General features: G+C 44.6%; 1 protein-coding gene and 1 non-coding gene across 12 annotated transcripts in view; both read right to left on the minus strand.

The window, feature by feature from the left end:
- Nucleotides 1-740: 740 nt before the first annotated feature.
- Nucleotides 741-17,413, minus strand: part of CEP112 (centrosomal protein 112) — a 348,495-nt gene continuing 331,822 nt past the window's right edge. For 5 of the 11 annotated variants that reach the window (XM_038757370.1, XM_038757364.1, XM_038757369.1 and 2 more), the window contains 3 exons: nt 11,579-11,680; nt 6,440-6,504; nt 5,094-5,504 (listed from right to left, as the gene is read on the minus strand). In XM_038757370.1, coding sequence (XP_038613298.1) covers nt 5,501-5,504; nt 6,440-6,504; nt 11,579-11,680 — 171 coding nt within the window. In that variant the 3' untranslated portion in view covers nt 5,094-5,500. Of the gene's footprint in view, nt 843-5,093; nt 5,505-6,435; nt 6,505-11,578; nt 11,681-17,413 lie in introns of those variants that run through there. The other 6 variants (XM_038757366.1, XM_038757361.1, XM_038757362.1 and 3 more) reach the window with 2 other exon arrangements.
- Nucleotides 3,223-3,360, minus strand: LOC119937880. The gene has a single exon (XR_005454252.1). It is a non-coding gene; the product is annotated as a small nucleolar RNA SNORA7 (small nucleolar RNA).

Consider the following 17,413-nt stretch of genomic DNA (forward strand, 5'->3'; position numbering starts at 1 on the left):
TAGCTTCTCCGTGTCTCGGTTTCCTCAGCTGGAAGACGGGGATAAACCCAAGCATCCTTCTTCCTCTCCTTCTGGCTGTGAGTCCCCTTGAGGGGCAGAGACTATGTCCAATCTGATTATTTTATATCAACAGCAGCACTTGGCATACATGGTAAGCACTTAACCATTGCCATCATTCTTAACGAGAGGTGATAAAGAAAACACATCAAGTTGAAAGATGTGCTTCCATGTCTGAAGAATCACATAGGAACAGAGAGCCCCGCTGCCCAATTCCAAACCCTTGGTTTCCCAAGAATCATTTCTTAACCTCTAATTTCCCCCCATGATTGTAAACCGGTTAATGAAATCATTTCCCCCTCCAGCCAAGGAAAAATTTTGAAGAAAACTGAATACAACAGATTAATTGTCAAGGAGTTCTGGCCACCATCTTCCATAGTAAAAGCTAAATGCAAATGTGGAACATCTGATTTCTCTTTTGTAGTCTACTCTCCCAGCTGTTTAGCACAGTGCTCTGCACAGTAAGCGCTCAATAATTACCACTGATTGACTGATCTTTGTTTTGCCACATTTTTTCCAAGCAGACTTTCAGATCTTCATTAAAATCAGATGCTGCAATTGTAGTTCCCGAATTGGGAAGACAGTAGACCAAACTGGGTATTTTTGTGGGATTCAGATTTCCAAACCAATTGTCCACCAAAAAACCTTACCCCAAATTTTACTCTCCTTCTTACTTTGATCAATGAGCAAGTTTGTTTCCACCCTATAGTTGCTGAGAGAAAACCGGGCCAGGATTCGATGACTTAAGATTGTTCTTCCTGATTGTCAATGGAGAATTCTGAAACCTAGGGGAAGGTGTAGAGTTAGTTTGGACTCTTTAAATTCTGTCCCTTTCAAACTTCACTACATCCTTCATAATCACGTCCTTAATTCTTATGCTTCCTAAGAACCATCTCGATTGTCAAAGGAGAGTTTTACCTAATTATCTTCTTTCCTTAGTTTGCATCGACCGACTGTCTGTCTTTTACGAGTTTTATCAAAGGAGCTGTCGGCACCAAAGCACAGCCAATTTTAAGTGGGCTTTAGTTGGCCGACTTAAAATTGATCATGCATTTTAGTTTCAGTAACTTGCAATTTCTGCACTCTTTGATAATATACTTTAAAGAGCAAAACTTCTTTAATGAAAAAGCTCAAAAGAAACGACCTTTCTGGGCAAAATATAAAAGCTGAGAAAAGACAGTTCTTTAAAAGACACTATGAATTAAAATGACCTTGTGTTCTGAAACTTTTTCATACAATATCTGATGTTTTACCTTTCTTTTTGGTTTCAGACAGGAAGCGAGGAAACCACCACCTTTCATGAATTGTGATGCACTTCAATACGGGAGCTGTTAATTGTTCATTCAAATTCACAGTTATGTGCTGCCCCTTTCTGAACAAATTCCCGTAATGAGGCGGCTCAGCAGGGCAAGGTTGTGTGTTTTGCAGAAAAAAACCCCCCCCAAACAAAACAGTAACATTTCACACTAGAGGACAATGCTTCAGAACACACAGATATTTTTCTTGAGTAACAAACAATTTTTTTTTATGGGATTTGCTAAGCACTTACTATGTGCCATGCACTGTACTAAGCACTGGGGTAGAAACAAGCTAATCAGTTTGGACACAGTTCATGTCCCACAAGGGGCTCACAGCCTTAATCTCCATTTTACAGTTGAGGTAACTGAGGCCCAGAGAAGTGAAGTGACTTGCCCCAGGTCACACAGCAGACAATCGGCTGAGCTGGGATTAGAACCCAGGTCCTTCCTACTAAGCCACACTGCTTCTCTGATTCTTTTGATATAGACCGGAAAGCAAGTCCACTCTACTTTGTCTAGCCCTGTCTACTTCTCTCTTTTACTCCTTGGTAGCTGTCCTCTGAACAGCTCATCGTTGAATCAGATGATTGCCACACCTAAGGTAAGTCTTCCCTCCAAGGGCTCTCTGCTCAGCCATGCAGGAACGTGGTCCGTAGACAAATGCATCTAAATAATAGGTAGACCGCTACACATTAAAATCCCCAACGATACTAACCCCACCAATAACACAGCAATCCTAGAGCCTCACCACTATGTAGCTTGCTTCGCCAGAAACACGGGATTGAGGAAAATCAGCCACTCTCCGTGAATGATAATTATTTGTCGACAAGTAAAAGCGCAGGTGGATGGGTTGGGAATGCTGGCCAACAATAATAGCTTCAGATGTCAAATAGATTAGTTCTCTGTGATTAACACCTAATCTTCCACCAGCTACAAGGAAGGACAAAACCTCAGATGATCTGCTTCTAAAAATATGAATCCCTGGAACGGCAAGTTCCCCTTAGCCATTTTCCCAGGGCCCATTCTACATGAGGAAGCGAGCCCAAGGATCATTTTTCTCCTATTTGGTCAAAATGCTTCCACCGACATGCACTGAAGTTGGTGGCCCATTCCAATGGTCCACAGTCATGCTGGGCTACTGCTTTGTTAAGGGATCGGGGTCAGAGGATTCACCAATGTTTAGATGCTCTGACGCTATGAAAAGGTGAGAAAAATGAACAGCATGCAGCTCTCCAGAAAAGAGCCATTTACATCCTCTTGTGGAAAACGGGCTGTTTTCCACCAACAGCAATTCTACTTCTCACCCAAAATCAGCCAGTTCTGAAAAACAAACCCAAGTCAACAATCACCGAAAGTCTCAGCCTAGGGCTGATAGCTTGGAACCGTGGCGTTTGACCGGATTTGCCAACGTGTGCCCAACTGCCAAAAGACCATTTTTTCTACCTCTGTCAATACAATAATGAAAATTCCTGGGAGCAACTGAATGGTTTTTCTCCACAGTTATTTTGACACCCATTGGCAATCATGCTTATCTTCATCAGAACCACGGCCATCGCTTCTCTCAGACATGAGGAAAATTAGATGTTTTTCTCAAGAGAGAAGTAGACAGCACTCAATTAATATGATAGAGTAATTTCTTGTCTTGTCCTATGCCACTGAGTTGTCTCTGACCCACCTCGACACCAAGGACACATCTCTCCCAGAACGCTCCGCCTCCTTCTGCAATCGTTCTGGTACCGGATCCTTAGACTTTTCTTGGTAAAAATATGGAAGTGGTTTACCGTTGCCTCCTTCCGCGCAGTAAACTCAAAAGTCTCCGCCCTCGACTCTCTCCCGTACCACTGCTTCCCAGCACAGGTGAGGTTTGACTTGTAGCAGATTGCCTTCCACTCGCTAGCCACTGCCAAAGCTAGGAATGGAATGGGTATGCCTCTGCTTTACTCTCCCTCCCATAGCCGGGACTGGTAGAGTACTGGAAACTCTCCAGGTGCGACCCTGAGAGGGTTGAGTAATGTCAGGATGCCAGAATTCCCTTTTTTTCAAAATGGAATATGTTAAGTGCTTACTATATGCCAGGCACATAAGTGCCTTAAGTGCTTACTATATGCCAGGCACTTAAGTGCTGGGGTAGATACAAGGTAATCAGGTTGGACACAGTGCATGCCCCGCATGGGGCTCAGGGTCTTCATCCCCATTTTACAGACGAGGGAACTGAGGCTTGCCCAAGGTCACACTGCGGACAAGTGGAAGAGCCAGGATTAGAACCCAGGCCCTTCTGACTCCGAGGCCTGTGCTCTATCCACTAGGCCAAGCTGCTTCTCTTCTACTTGGCTCTGAGGATGGTGAACAACAGGACAAATCTGGTGGGGAGGAGTGGAGGGCTTTGAGCATCATGTATTCTAATGTCAAGCCCTGGCAATCAATCAATCTATTAATTGATCATATTTGTTGAGTGCTTAGTGGATGCAGAGCACTATAGTAACTGCTTGGGAGAGTTCAATGTAACACTACGACAGCGTTGGTAGACACGTTCAGAGTCAGTAGACACATGGAAAATGACTGTGCTCATAAACCCAGCTATTTCCCTATCAACTCCAGGTCTCCAGTGCAGGACCAAAAAGGGTAATGAATTCCCGGGTGGCTCACAGAACCAAGACGGGCTTGGGGAAGGGAAAGGACATTGTGCAAAGTTGAAATAAGCCTTCCACCCCTGTCCATGGCCAGCTTTCCCAACTGGATTTTTCAAAAAGATCCCTCTGATCCCAGGCACCACAAGGTATTTAAAGAAGATTGGAGAGTCTGTTCTTCCCACCCGCTGAGTCGTTCCCTTCAATCCCAATCGACCCATCAGACTGGAAGCGGCTGGCATTGGACTGCAAGGGGGAGGCCAGCATTTGTGGGGAGGGAAAAATCTTCAGCGCTTAGAACAGTGCTCTGCACATAGTAAGCACTTAATAAATGCCATCATTACTATTATCTGGACCGGGGGTTCCCTGCTCTTTCTGGGAGTAGCGTCATCCCTGCTCAGTAGGAGGGGTGACTCTAGACTGTAAGCTAATTGTAGGCAGTGAATGTGTCTGTTTACTGTTGAATTGTACTCTCCCAAGCACTTAGCACAGTGCTCTACAGTTCTAAGCCCCCAATAAATACAATTGAATGAATGACTGAATAAGGTGTCCTTATGAGAGCTGGATCCAGAAACATGCCTTCTGACCTTGTCCAGAAATGAGTGGGGGAGGAAAAGCATAGTCCGACAATGTTTCGATTTTTCTTGAATAGGCCTTGGAGGATGGTGACATCATCATCAAAACACTTCAAAAAAATAAGAAAGCAGCAAATAAATAACAAACATGGGAACAGCAAGACTGTCCTTGCCAGGGGCGGGGGGGGGGGGATGGGGGGGTGTTTCTTGGTCTGGCACGCCGAAGACCAAGACCCGTCTTGCCTTGTCTCCCGCGGACAAGTGCAAGATAAACGTTCTAACAGTGGGCCCTGCCTGGAACATTTTTTTTTCCTTCCTCTCCTCCGAGTCCTCATCTGACTCCAGGCAACAACTCTGGATTTCTTCCCCTGCCTAGTAGTTTTCCACAATAAGGATGCGATTGTTCATGCTTTCAATGGGAAAATTATGTGACCATCATACTTATGTTAGCCAAAGACATGGGCAGGAGCTAGAAACGATGTCCAAACCAAAAGGTACAAAAAGAATATTTTAATATTATGTGAACATGAACATGAAAACGTAAAAAAATCAACAACAACAAAAGCCTTTAGAGAACATAATAATATCAATGTGACTAGGATAATATGTAATGGCGCAGGTAAAATGATATTAGGAAGCAGTAACAGGGCGACTATCAAAAGAAATAATTTCATTTCCCGATAAGTGTATTCTGCACACATTCAAAACGCATCAAACAGGCACCTCAGAAATGAGGGGATGATAAAAAATAACTGAAACTAGATGGAAGAGAAAAAAAAATCCTGGCAGGAACTATGGATGCTCTTTTACCGTCTTAATTACATCTCTATTTCAACTATGTAAAGGGGCATCGATCTCACGGTTTAATTTACAAGATCCAAATCTTCAAACCTGCTGAAAGAAACGCCCAGGTGGTTGGGATGACGTCCTTCTCCCCCAGCGGTTACCTGAAAAAAAGAATATTCTGGTCATCGGCCACTTTCTCAAGGTCGAAGGGGTCAGCGATTAGACCTTTCCCCCCTCTTGCGCAAAGGCAGGGATGAGGGGTGGGGAGGGTGAGGGGGGCAGAGACGGGAACCCGCACAGCACCGAGCCGCTAGCCAGCTGGGAAACAGTAATAATTGCAATAATGTGGTATTCGTTCAGCGCTTACTATGAGTCAAGTGTTGGGGTCGATCCAAGGTAATTAGGTTGGACCCAGTCCCCGTCCCACATGGGGCTCACAGTCTTGATCCCCATTTTACAGATGAGGTAACTGAGGCACAGAGAAGTGACCTCCCCAAGGTCACGCAGCCGACCAGTGGCGGAGCTGGGATTAGAACACGTGTCCTCTGACTCCCAGATTCAGGTTCTTTCCACTAAGCCTCTCTGTTTCTTTCTCCCCTGGATCTGTGCGATGCGTTTTTTTTCTGAGGGCCACTGGTTTTTGCCAGGGCCGTGACTGCACAGGGTCATTCGTTTAATTTTGGACTCTGTGACTGTCTGGAACAGAATGAGCGCTCCCGAGGGTCTGGTGCTTTGAAGATGGGATCTGCAACATTAAGAGTTGCATCACCGCGCTATCTTAAAAGAAGGCGGCAGGGCCCTCAAACATGCATCGAGCCAATGTCTCATCGGGAACATCGAGGCAAGGCCCAGACTTGCAACGCACCTGCTGGTTCTCTAATCTTTTTGTAATAGTACTGACTAAGCACCTTGGTTAAAGAAGCACGAAGCTGGGTGACTTCTCAAAGCCGGCCTGCTTACTGGCAATTCGGCTCCTTTCAAAACTGCCACTGTGTTTCAAGTGTTTTAATGAAGGTTTAAGACTTCAATGCCAAAGAGCTTCAGGTGCCAAATACAATAAATTGATCAGAGGGCATTCATGGGGCGTGGTGCTCACCTCCGGCTCCTGTAGGCATTTAGTTCATCTTGCAGGACGGATGCTCTCTTCTGCAGAAAGTTAACCTGGAAAATACGACTTGGGTGAGAAAGGATGAAAGTGATCCACGTTGTCGATTCAGCACCAGTTCAATTAAAGCCGTAGCTTCTCTCACCCTCCAGCCTCTGTCAACCACTGATGAATTATTAGGTTTCCCAGGCTAGGCCTTTCAGCTTCTGTTTGCTAACTGGATTCAATCAATCAAACCGCTGGATCTGCTGAGTGCTTACTGTGTGCAGAGCACTGTACTGAGCACTTGGGAGAGGGCATTACAACTGAGGCGAGAGGCACAGTCACTATTCAAGGTCTAGAAGGGGAGACAGACACTAAAATCAATTACAGACATGACCAAAAGTTCTGCGGGGTCGAGGGTGATATTGAGTGCTCTTCAATCAATCAATCAACCATATTTATTGAGCACTTACTGTGTGTAGAGCACTGTACTAACTGCTAGGGAGAGTGTCAAGTTCCTCAGGGAAAGGAAAACTTCCAGTGACCTCAGCAGTGGGCCTGTCTGCTTCAGGCAATTAAAAGTTGGAGGGAGGTGGGGAAGGGGTAAGGGAGAGTTTTTGAAAAGCAAACTGGAGGAACTAATAATAATGATAATAATAATATTAATGAATAATTATGGTACTTATTAAGTGCTTACTATGTGCCAAGCACTGTTCTGAGCGGTGGGGATGATTCAAGCTGATCAGTTCAGACACAGTCCCTGTCCCATATGAGGCTCATGCTTCTATCCCCATTTTACGGATGAGGTAACTGAGACCCAGAGAAGTGAAGTGACTTGCCCATGGTCACACAGAAGACATGTGGCAGAGAAGGTGTGGTTTTCCAGATGGACACAGCTCTGCAGTCTGGGCAGTGGGCGCTAACAGTTGCCTTCCCTTGGCCTGGGCTGAGCCACTCAATGTGGGATTCATTCATTCATTCATTCAATCATATTTACTGAGTGCTTACTGTGTGCAGAGCACTGTACTAAGCGCTTGGGATCTTTCCCAATTAGTGCCCTGGAAAGGACAGCTTATGTGACTCACCAAAGGGAGCCCCTGCGTTCTTGGCCCCCTCAAGCCTCCTCGGGCTCTTGATCTGGAGGTTCTCAATCCCTTCCTTCCCTGTAGTCCCTGACCACAAGAACTGGCTCCCTGAAAGGTCGCTTTGGAAATCTGCTCATTTTGCCCCTGAACTCAGTCCGCCATCCAGGCCAGTTCCTGAATCTGGGCTGGTGAGAGTGGAAGACTATGTGAAGCTGGGCTGGTCCGTGTCAAAGCAAACCAACTCCTCTGACTGCCCTTCCAACCCTAGCCAACCTCAATGGGCACCTCCAGTTGTATTATTTTTAAAATGGCCCATTCTTCATTTCAACCAAATTGCCCTTCTGACCCCTGAGGCACTGAACTATTTTTTTTAATGGTATTTGTTAAGCGCTTACTATGTGCCAGGCACTGTTCTGAGAGCTAGGGGTAGATACAGGCTAATCAGGTCGGACACAGTCCTTGTCCCACAGCGGGCACAGAGTATTAACCCCCATTTTACAGATGAGGTAACTGAGAAGGAGAGAAGTGAAGTGACTTGCCCAAGGTCACACAGCAGGCACGTGGTAGAGCCAGAATTAGAACCCAGGTCCTTCTGACACCCAGGTCTGTGCCCTATCCACTAAGCCATGCTGCTTCTCTTTTAGACTGTGAGCCCACTGGTGGGTAGGGACTGTCTCTATATGTTGCCAACTTGTACTTCCCAAGCGCTTAGTACAGTGCTCTGCACACAGTAAGTGCTCAATAAATATGATCGATTGATTGATTCTCGATTCTGACAGGTGATGCTTTCCAATGGGAATTTTCATCATTTCCCAAGAACCGCAGGGCCTAATGGGGGTTTATTTATACTAATGTCAGTCTCCCCCTTTAGACAGTAAGATCGTTGCGGACAGGGAATGTGTCCATTTATTGTTGTATATATAGTACTCTCCCCAGCAGTGGAGAAAACACACACAGTGGGGAAAAAAATCCTCCTAAATTGTGCTTCCTGACAGTGATCATTCACAGCCTCCCACCCTCTCAAACCAGTACAGGGGTTCTGGAATGGTTGGTATGTATCTTGTTTCAGCTGGTCCCAGAGTCCTCCGGGCCAGAGATGGACTTTACGCTGTGCTTCAATCAATCAATCGTATTTATTGAGCGCTGACTGTGTGCAGAGCACTGTACTAAGCGCTTGGGAAGGACAAGTTGGCAACATATAGAGACGGTCCCTACCCAACAGTGGGCTCACAGTCTAGAAGGGTGCTTCCTGACTGGTGCAAGAACTGGTGTGACTAAGAACTGTTGGCCTTCATTTTTCCGGCAGCCTGTTAGGCCCTGAGGACAGCTGGATTGTCCCAAGAGGGTGAGTAGGCAAGGGCAGGGGCTGGTGGGTTGGGTGGGGAAGGGTGGCGGGGTGCAACAGGCCATCAGTGGGAAGGATGTGCTGATGGCAGGATTTCTGGGGTGACCGTGTTAGTGAAACATGCTTCCACAATCATTCCCTTTGTCAGTGTGGGCCATCCCTATAAATGTTTCCTGGGCTTGGGAGCTGGTTTTGTCCCTTGAGGATTGGGGTGAAAATAGAGAAATCCAAGCACATGTTGGGGAAAGGGGGAGGAAGAGGAGGAGGCCAAAAACTTGCCCCAAGGAGACACGGCCCATTCTGTGTCTGCACACCTCAAGTGAAGTGGAGGTCTCAGCAATTACCTGCTTGATTTGCTCCAAGCAGATACTTTGACAGAAAAATTCATGGAAAGCATTCTGATTTATCCGGTAGGCTATCCGCCCACAGCAAATCAACCGGATAATCACCCAATATTCCATTTCACTTGGGCAGTGCAGACCGAGCTGGTTAAAAATGATTATAGATTAACCTGCATTTCTTAGGACAGCGGGGAATACAAGATTCACTCTAATGGAATGTCATTTTTATATCCTTGTGAGGATTCCATTTTTTTATGTTAGAAAACAACCAGACCATTCTATAAATTTTAAATAACCACCTCCTTTCAAATTCTATTGTATTAAATGAAGTGTTTGAAAAAAAATCCCTAGAAAAGCTCCTTACACAAAGCAATCAACCTGCCTAACAGTTTGGACACCTATTTCTCTCTTTATTCAGTGACATTTCGTGAACTTAAAATGCATCACGACATCCCAAATAACCTCATGCTAAATATAAATGGCTTCTCTGTGAGTCTTTAAGAAGGTTTTATCTCGAGTCAGTAAATCCCAACCCCGCATGCATTTGATATTTTGGTGCCTATGCAGGTTTTTTTTTTCTTTTTTAAAACATAATGATTCATTGCTCATGGGGAGGAAATCCTGTAGGTGACATTTCAGAGGAGAATCATCTGCTATTTAGCACTCTTTTGGTATATGGAGCCAAAATGCTTCTGCTCTTAACTACTATCCCCGTTTATTCTTATCCTTCTCTTTCGGACTGGAATCAACACCATGATGAGTGAAGGAATTCTGGGCCAGGAACCAAGAATACAGGGTGAGGCCGTGCTGGAATGTGGGCTGCAAATGGAACAAAAGTTACCTTAGGAGAATGTGAGATCTAGAAAATCAATTTCTTGGTGGCTTATTTAAAACCAGGGGACATTTATTTATTTTATTTATGTTAATTGTCTAGGTCTGTCTTTCCCTCTGTACTCTAAGCTCCTTGTGCGCAGGGAATGTGTCTACTAACTCTGATATTTTGTACTCTCCCAAGCGTTTAGTCCACTGCTCTGCGCACAATAAGCACTCAATAAACATGACAGACTGAGCGGTATGCAGAACATTCAGAAAATTTACAATCATGGCTCATGCTGCTAATACTCTCAAAGGTACTGCCTTTGAAAAACTACCTCATTCTGTGCTCTTTTGCCTAACGCTCAATTTTCATGGAACCAATTGAGAGTGCTGTCTTAATTGGTTCCATTATTGAATTCCCGAGATGCAAAACAATCAATTAAACAATCAATCATATTTACTGAGCGCTTACTGTGTGCATAACGCTCTACTAAGTGTTTGGAAGAGTACAATATAACAGAGTTGATAGACAAGTTCCCTGCCCACAACGAGCACTGACCAGAATAATATAAATAAATGGAAAGCAGTGATTAAAAACACAGTACGATCAAAGAGCAAGGCAGAGATGCACCAATCCTGAAATATTTTGAATTAGATTATTTTTGTGCTTCATAATCTGTATATTCAGAATATAATTTTCAGTGTCATCTTTTACATCCCGTTTAGCAAAAAGACACCCTGCACTAACAGATCTGTGGTTATCTATGTGAAAATGATGTCATTGTCTTCTGCTAAATTGAAAAGGGGTTTAATCACTCTATTCAAGTCAGTCAAAACACTTCAAGGGAGGGGAGGGAAGGGATTAAGAAGGTGAGGATAAACTATGGCCTTATCTAGCAGGCTAAGTGAAAGTTACAATTCAGTAGCTGCTATCTGAAAGAGCCCTAAAAAGAAAAGTGTTGCAATGGGAGGGCAGGACTTTATTAGATCACTTCCTCAGGAAGGATAGTGGTGGCAGGATGATTGAAGAGCACATTTTTTTAAATTTTCCGGGCCCATTTAAAGACATATTGCGTGGCCTTGTGGAAAGAACACAAGGCTGGAAGTCAGGAGACTGGATTTTAATCCTGCCTCCGCCATTTACCTGCTGTGGGATCTTCAGCAAGTCACTTCATTTCCCTGTGCACCAGTTTCCTCATGTGTAGTCAATACCTGTTCTCCCTCCTACTTAGACTGTGTGCCTAATGTGGGGCAAAGACTATATCCAACCAGATTATCCAGCTTTCAGCACAGGGCTTGGCAGAAAGTGCTTAAATACTACTATAAACAGCCCTATCAAAAGTTAAAATTCTTAAGTTAGTAAAGTACTGAAAGAGGGAAAAAGTTGAATCAGGGTGGTGTGCCAAACTGAGTTTTCTGACCTTGTCTATTTTTGACATCCTTCCAATATCTTGTCAATTGTCATGCTAAATCAGCTTACAAGGTTTCAGTTCAATCAGTCCAGCCTTTATCTAAATCCTAGGGACAATCCTTGACAAGAGCAAATATTTTGCATGGTTACCTGAGATTTTAAAGAGGAAATGGTGTCTTCCAGTTCTTGTCTCACAGATGCTGGTATCAGACCTTTGAGTTTTGATTCATACTCTTGTCGTACGCAGATCATCTGGAAAACATGAAATAGTAAAATTATTTGTTAAAGCAAAAATATTGAAGGATCATTATTGGAGTCCGAGAAAGTTTGGAACATGTTCCACGAAGGAGTGGTTTGGTACATTTACTTCAACCAGTGATCTTAAGGCAGGCAATGGGGGGTTATTTCAAAGAAACCCATACATTAGAGGTGGAAAATACAACCTATCCCAACCTCATCTAGGATAATACTTGTTTGTTTATTCTGAAATCTCTATAAGCTACTTGTATTGGGACATGACCAATGGATGGGGATGTTGGGGGTGAGTAATTTAGCCCATTTAGCCTCCCTTCTGTACCCCAAAAGAACTCTCATTTTGTCCTCCCCATGTTGCTATTAGCGAGAATTTTAATTTCCTAATTGTCTAATTAAGCATTTCCCAATGCTTAGTACAGTACTTTGCAGAAAAACACATAATAAATACCACTACTAGTAAAAATTGAAGTCTTCATTCTTTTTCACAGTCTTTCATTCTTTGTCCCGCTCCATAAAGGCTTATGAAACAGGCAAGGGCACAATAGTGTCTGCAGCAGAGGGGGTCTCTCTGATTTATTGTTCTAAGGCTTCAGACTGCATTGTAGCCCAGCTCTGCCAGCTTTTTTTTTTATGCTATCTGTTAAGTGCTTACTATATGCCTGGAGAAAATACAAGATAGGGTGGACACATTCCACGTCCCACATGACGCTCACAGTCTTATTCCCGGTTTTACAGATGAGGCAACTGAGGCACAGAGAAGTGAAGTGACTAGACCAAAGTCACCTAGCAGATAGGTGGCGGAGCAGGATTAGAACCCAGGTCCTTCTGACTCCTAGGTCCAGGAGTCACAGTCACTCTGTTCACTAGGCCACACTACTTCTTTCCAAATTCCTGTTCCCTGGTGCCTGGAGGGAGAGACTGTGCCTGCTAATTCTCTTGTAGTGTATTCTCCCAAGTGATCTGAACAGTACTCGGTACACAGTAAGTGCTCTATTAAGACCAATGATTGATTTATTGGTTTGTTTAGTGTGACTGGTGCGGGTCACCCCATCGTGGCTCCCAACATGCCGAGTGCAGCATGGGTCATGAGGACTTAAGCCGCTGCTGGACATGTCCTGGAACTCTCTGCTGGGTGGCCTTGTGATTCCTCTGGATCCCTGCCCCCCTTTCCCGCCCCCCAATGTCGGGGCTCCCAGGACCCTCAGATCCCATGCTGCCTCCCTGGGATTCACTTGATCATATTTATTGAACGCTTACTCTGTGTAAAGCAGTGGTTCTCCTCCACATCACTTGCGGGATAGACAGGCAGTATGGTGCCACCTCCACAAAGCCCTGGGAAGGCTGTGGTGGCTGTGATCTCAGAGATAGGAGGAGACTGAAATTCTGCTCCTCTAGCCACAGCACCCTACTGAGCTTTGTTTCTGTTTCCATGTTCTCTTAGTGTTTTGTTTCCCCTCTCTTTAGGTATCTGTCACCAGTCCTCTCTCTCCTTTTCAGTTTTTAGACAGAGAGTCCCCTGCAAGGGACAGAGAATGTGTCTAAATAAGACTGATGGATTAATTCCCACCTATGAATTCTTTCCCAGCACTTAGTATAACGCTTTCCACACAGTAAGTGCTTAATAAATACTACTAATATTATTCCCGGCTTCTTTTTAAAACAAAAAATGACACGATCATTAATTAGCATAACTGCAGGCACGAACTTAAAAAATGCAAAACCTGCCTTGCTCTACCCCTTACTTCCAATTGAAGATTCACACACGTGTGTTTTTGCTGCCCTTTCCCAAGTGCTTACTCGAGTGTCTTTGCTTTCAGGGGACAAAATAAATACCATTACTGATAATATTGCTTGCTCCACACACATACACACAGAGGGATGAAAACACACACACACACACACACACACACACACACACACACACACACAATTTCAAGAATGGGCTGGGAATAGAAACCTACTGTGACTTCGTTCCCCTAAATAAACTTGGAATGGCCTTCAAGTCAATTTGAAATCTCCTAACCTGGGAGTGACATGCTCTATCAGGTAGGGGTAGGCCACTAGGAGTACACTAAGTTACTACATTTTGCTTGCTAATAAAGCTGAATAGACCAAAAAACAATAGTGAGGTTTAATGGGCTTCAGTGAATTTCTCTCACTACCTTCTGATAATAATTACCCAAATGTTGGCAGGGCCCTGACCTGCTCCAGAGGAACTGTGCCCTGCTGAGCTGGGGGACCTCGGGAGGAGCTGAAGCCATGGTTGCTTGGCCGGAGTCTCTTCCTCCATCCCCACCTGCCCCTGTCGAGTAGTCCCAGCTGCCACAATCGGGGCAGATGGAAACATATCTTCCCCACTGCTAAGACACTGAGGAGAGTGTGACTGAATAGTGGACCAAAGATGGGCTTGGCGGAGCCTGGGAACTCTTCTCTTGAGCAGTAATGCACTTCCATAACCATCAACCACTTGTATTTATGGAGCGCTTACTGGGTGCAGAGCACTGTACTAAGCACTTGGGAAAGTACAACATAACAAAGTTGGGAGACATGGTCCCTGCCCACAACGAGCTTACAAGGTTGGGCTCCTGAAGCACCTTGCATCTCACACACACTCACACTCACACACATACACACACACTCACACACACTCTCTCTCTCACTCTCTCACTCCTTCCCCGTGGATCACCAGCTGGGCTCCTTTGCACAATGAATGCCCTTAGCAGATGTACTGATAATAATGGTAATAGTAAGATGACAACGCTTACAGGCCAAACAAAATCTCGGAGGCAGGGATTGTGTCTAAAAACTCTGATATATCCTGCTCTCCCAAGTGCTTATGTACAACGGAACTGTGATTTTATGTGCCGACTTGTATTTCCCAAGCGCTTGGTGCAGTGCTCTGCACACAGTAAGTGCTCAGTAAATATGACTGAATGAATGAATTTTATTAATTTATATTAATGGCTGTTTCTCTCTCTAGACTGTAAGATCATTGCAGGCATTGTACTACAGTCCCAAATGTAAGATTTCAGAGGAAGAACTGGAGTGGTCTGTTAAGCACCGTACTAAGCACTGGGGTAAAATCAAGATGATCAGGACAGAACCTGTCCACTTGTTTTGTTTTTTTGTCTGGCTCCCCCTTCTAGACTGTGAGCCCGTTGTTGGGTAGAGACCGTCTCTATATGTTGCCGACTTGTACTTCCCAAGCGGTTAGTACAGTGCTCTGCACACAGTAAGCGCTCAATAAATACGATTGAATGAATGAATGAATTTTACTCGGCCACTGACTTGTCATATGAATCTCGACAAATTAGTGTCCCACTCTACCCCCATGATGAAGATGATGATGATGATTACCTGCTTAATTTAGTGTTTTGCACACAGTAATTGCTCAATAAATATGACTGAGTGAATGATGGTAATAATGATAGTTGTTAAGTGCTTACATGCTAAGGACTGTACCAAGCATTGGGGTACTTAAAGATGATCAGGTCAGACCCAATCTCTGTCCCAGAAGGGGTTCACAATCTAAAGTGGGAGGGAGGGCCGCATCACAATTCCATGTTCCCCCAACTGTGAAAGAGGAGTGACAATATTGGTTGTTTACAAACGGGAGCTAAAAGCACTAATGACAATAAAACATTTGGAAACATCTCCATGCTGCTAAATACTAATGATGCTGAGATGGGAATTAGCATGCAAATGCTCCATAAAGAAAGGCAAGTGCGGAAATGCGGCAAATGCCAAGTTGCAAACAGATGCACTAATTCTTCCAAGGCATTTATTTCTTTTCATTTCATTTTGTGTTACAGTACTGCGTGTTGCCACAGCAACTGCTAGAAAAAATTCAATTCAAGAGTCACTGCAGGATGCCTGGGTATTTTGATACTCACACACAAAGGGAAAAAGGTGAGTTAAAATACACCATTGCATTTTGCCAGCAATTTCTAATAATCATCTTTCCTTCATCCCCAAACCATTCATGCCAAACCTACTGCTTTCTGCTGCACAATGTACTTGTATCTTGTATCTAACCTCGTGCTTACTACAGTGCCTGGCACATAGTAACCGCTTAAAAATACCATTATGATTATTATTATTATTACTACCTGGCAGAAGACCCCAGTTCACTTTGGACTCCCATACTCATTGCCCCCAGGCATTGAACACCTTCCTCAAATCTGTGCCCTCGCCAACTCTTTCGCTTAATGACCTGACCGCGAACTTTGTTTTAACAAGATTGAAACCATCGGATGTGATTGCTCTAAAATCTCCCTTGCTCCTCTCCAGTCCCTAATCCTCCTCAACCTCTCAGCTGCCTTTGACACTGTCAACCACCCGTTTCTCCTGGAAACACCATCCAACCTCAGCTTCACTGACAGTGTCCTCTTCTGGTTCTCCTCCTATCGTTCTCCTCCTATCTTTCTGGCCACTCATTCTCAGTCTTTTCTATGGGCTCCTCTTCTGCCTCCCACCCCCTAAATGTGGGGGGTCCCTCAAGGTTCAGTTCTGGGTCCCCTTCTATGCTCCATTTACACCCACTCCCTTGGAAATCTCATTTGCTCCCATGGCTTTAGCTACTACCTCTATGAGGACGATTCCCAAATCTACACCTGCAGCCTTGATCTCTCTTCCTCTCTGCAAACTCACATTTCCTCCTGCCTTCAAGGCATCTCCACTTGGATGTCCCGCCTACACCTCACATTGAACATGCCCAAAACAAAACTCCTTATATTTCCACCCAAACCCTGTCCTTCCCATGATTTTCCCATCACTGTAGATAGCACCACCATCCTTCCTGTCTCACAGGCCCGTAACCTCGGTGTTACCCTTGACTCATCTCGTGGCTCAGTGGAAAAAGCATGGGCTTTGGAGTCAGAGGTCATGGGTTCAAACCCTGGCTCCACCAATTGTCAGCTGTGTGACTTTGGGCAGTCACTTAACTTCTCTGTGCCTCAGTTACCTCATCTGTAAAATGGGAATTAAGACTGTGAGCCCCCCGAGGAACAACCTGATCACCTTGTAACCTCCCCAGCGCTTAGAACAGTGCTTTGCACATAGTAAGCACTTAATAAATGCCATTATTATTATTCAACCCAAATATTCAATCTATAGCACTTAACTCTGTAGGTTCAACCTTCACAATGTCACTAAAATCTGCCCCTTCTTCTCAATCCAAACTACTACCTCGTTAATTCAAGCACTTATCCTCTCCTGCCTTGACTACTGTATCGGCCTCCTTGCTGACCTCCGGGACTCCTGTCTCTTTCCACTCCATACTTCACCTTGCTGCCTGGATGATTTTTCTACAGAACGTTCAATCCGTTTTTCCCCATTCCTCAGGAATGTTCAGTGGTTGCCCCACGTGGGACAACCTGATCACCCGGTATCCTCCCCAGCGCGTAGAACAGTGCTTTGCACATAGTAAGCGCTTAACAAATGCCTATTATTATTATTATTATTACTACTATTACCTCCGCATCAAACAGAAACCCCTTACCATCAGCTTTAAGGCACTCAATCACCTTGCCCCCTCCTACCTCACCTCACTGCTCTCCTATCATAACCCTTTTAGACTGTGAGCCCACTGTTGGGTAGGGACTCTCTATATGTTGCCAACTTGTACTTCCCAAGTGCTTAGCACAGTGCTCTGCACACAGTAAGCGCTCAATAAATACGATTGATTGATTGACTGATTGCACACTTCACTTTACTAATGCCAATCTACTC

Source organism: Tachyglossus aculeatus, chromosome 15 (genome assembly GCF_015852505.1).
Source record: "Tachyglossus aculeatus isolate mTacAcu1 chromosome 15, mTacAcu1.pri, whole genome shotgun sequence".
Lineage (NCBI taxonomy): Eukaryota > Metazoa > Chordata > Mammalia > Monotremata > Tachyglossidae > Tachyglossus > Tachyglossus aculeatus.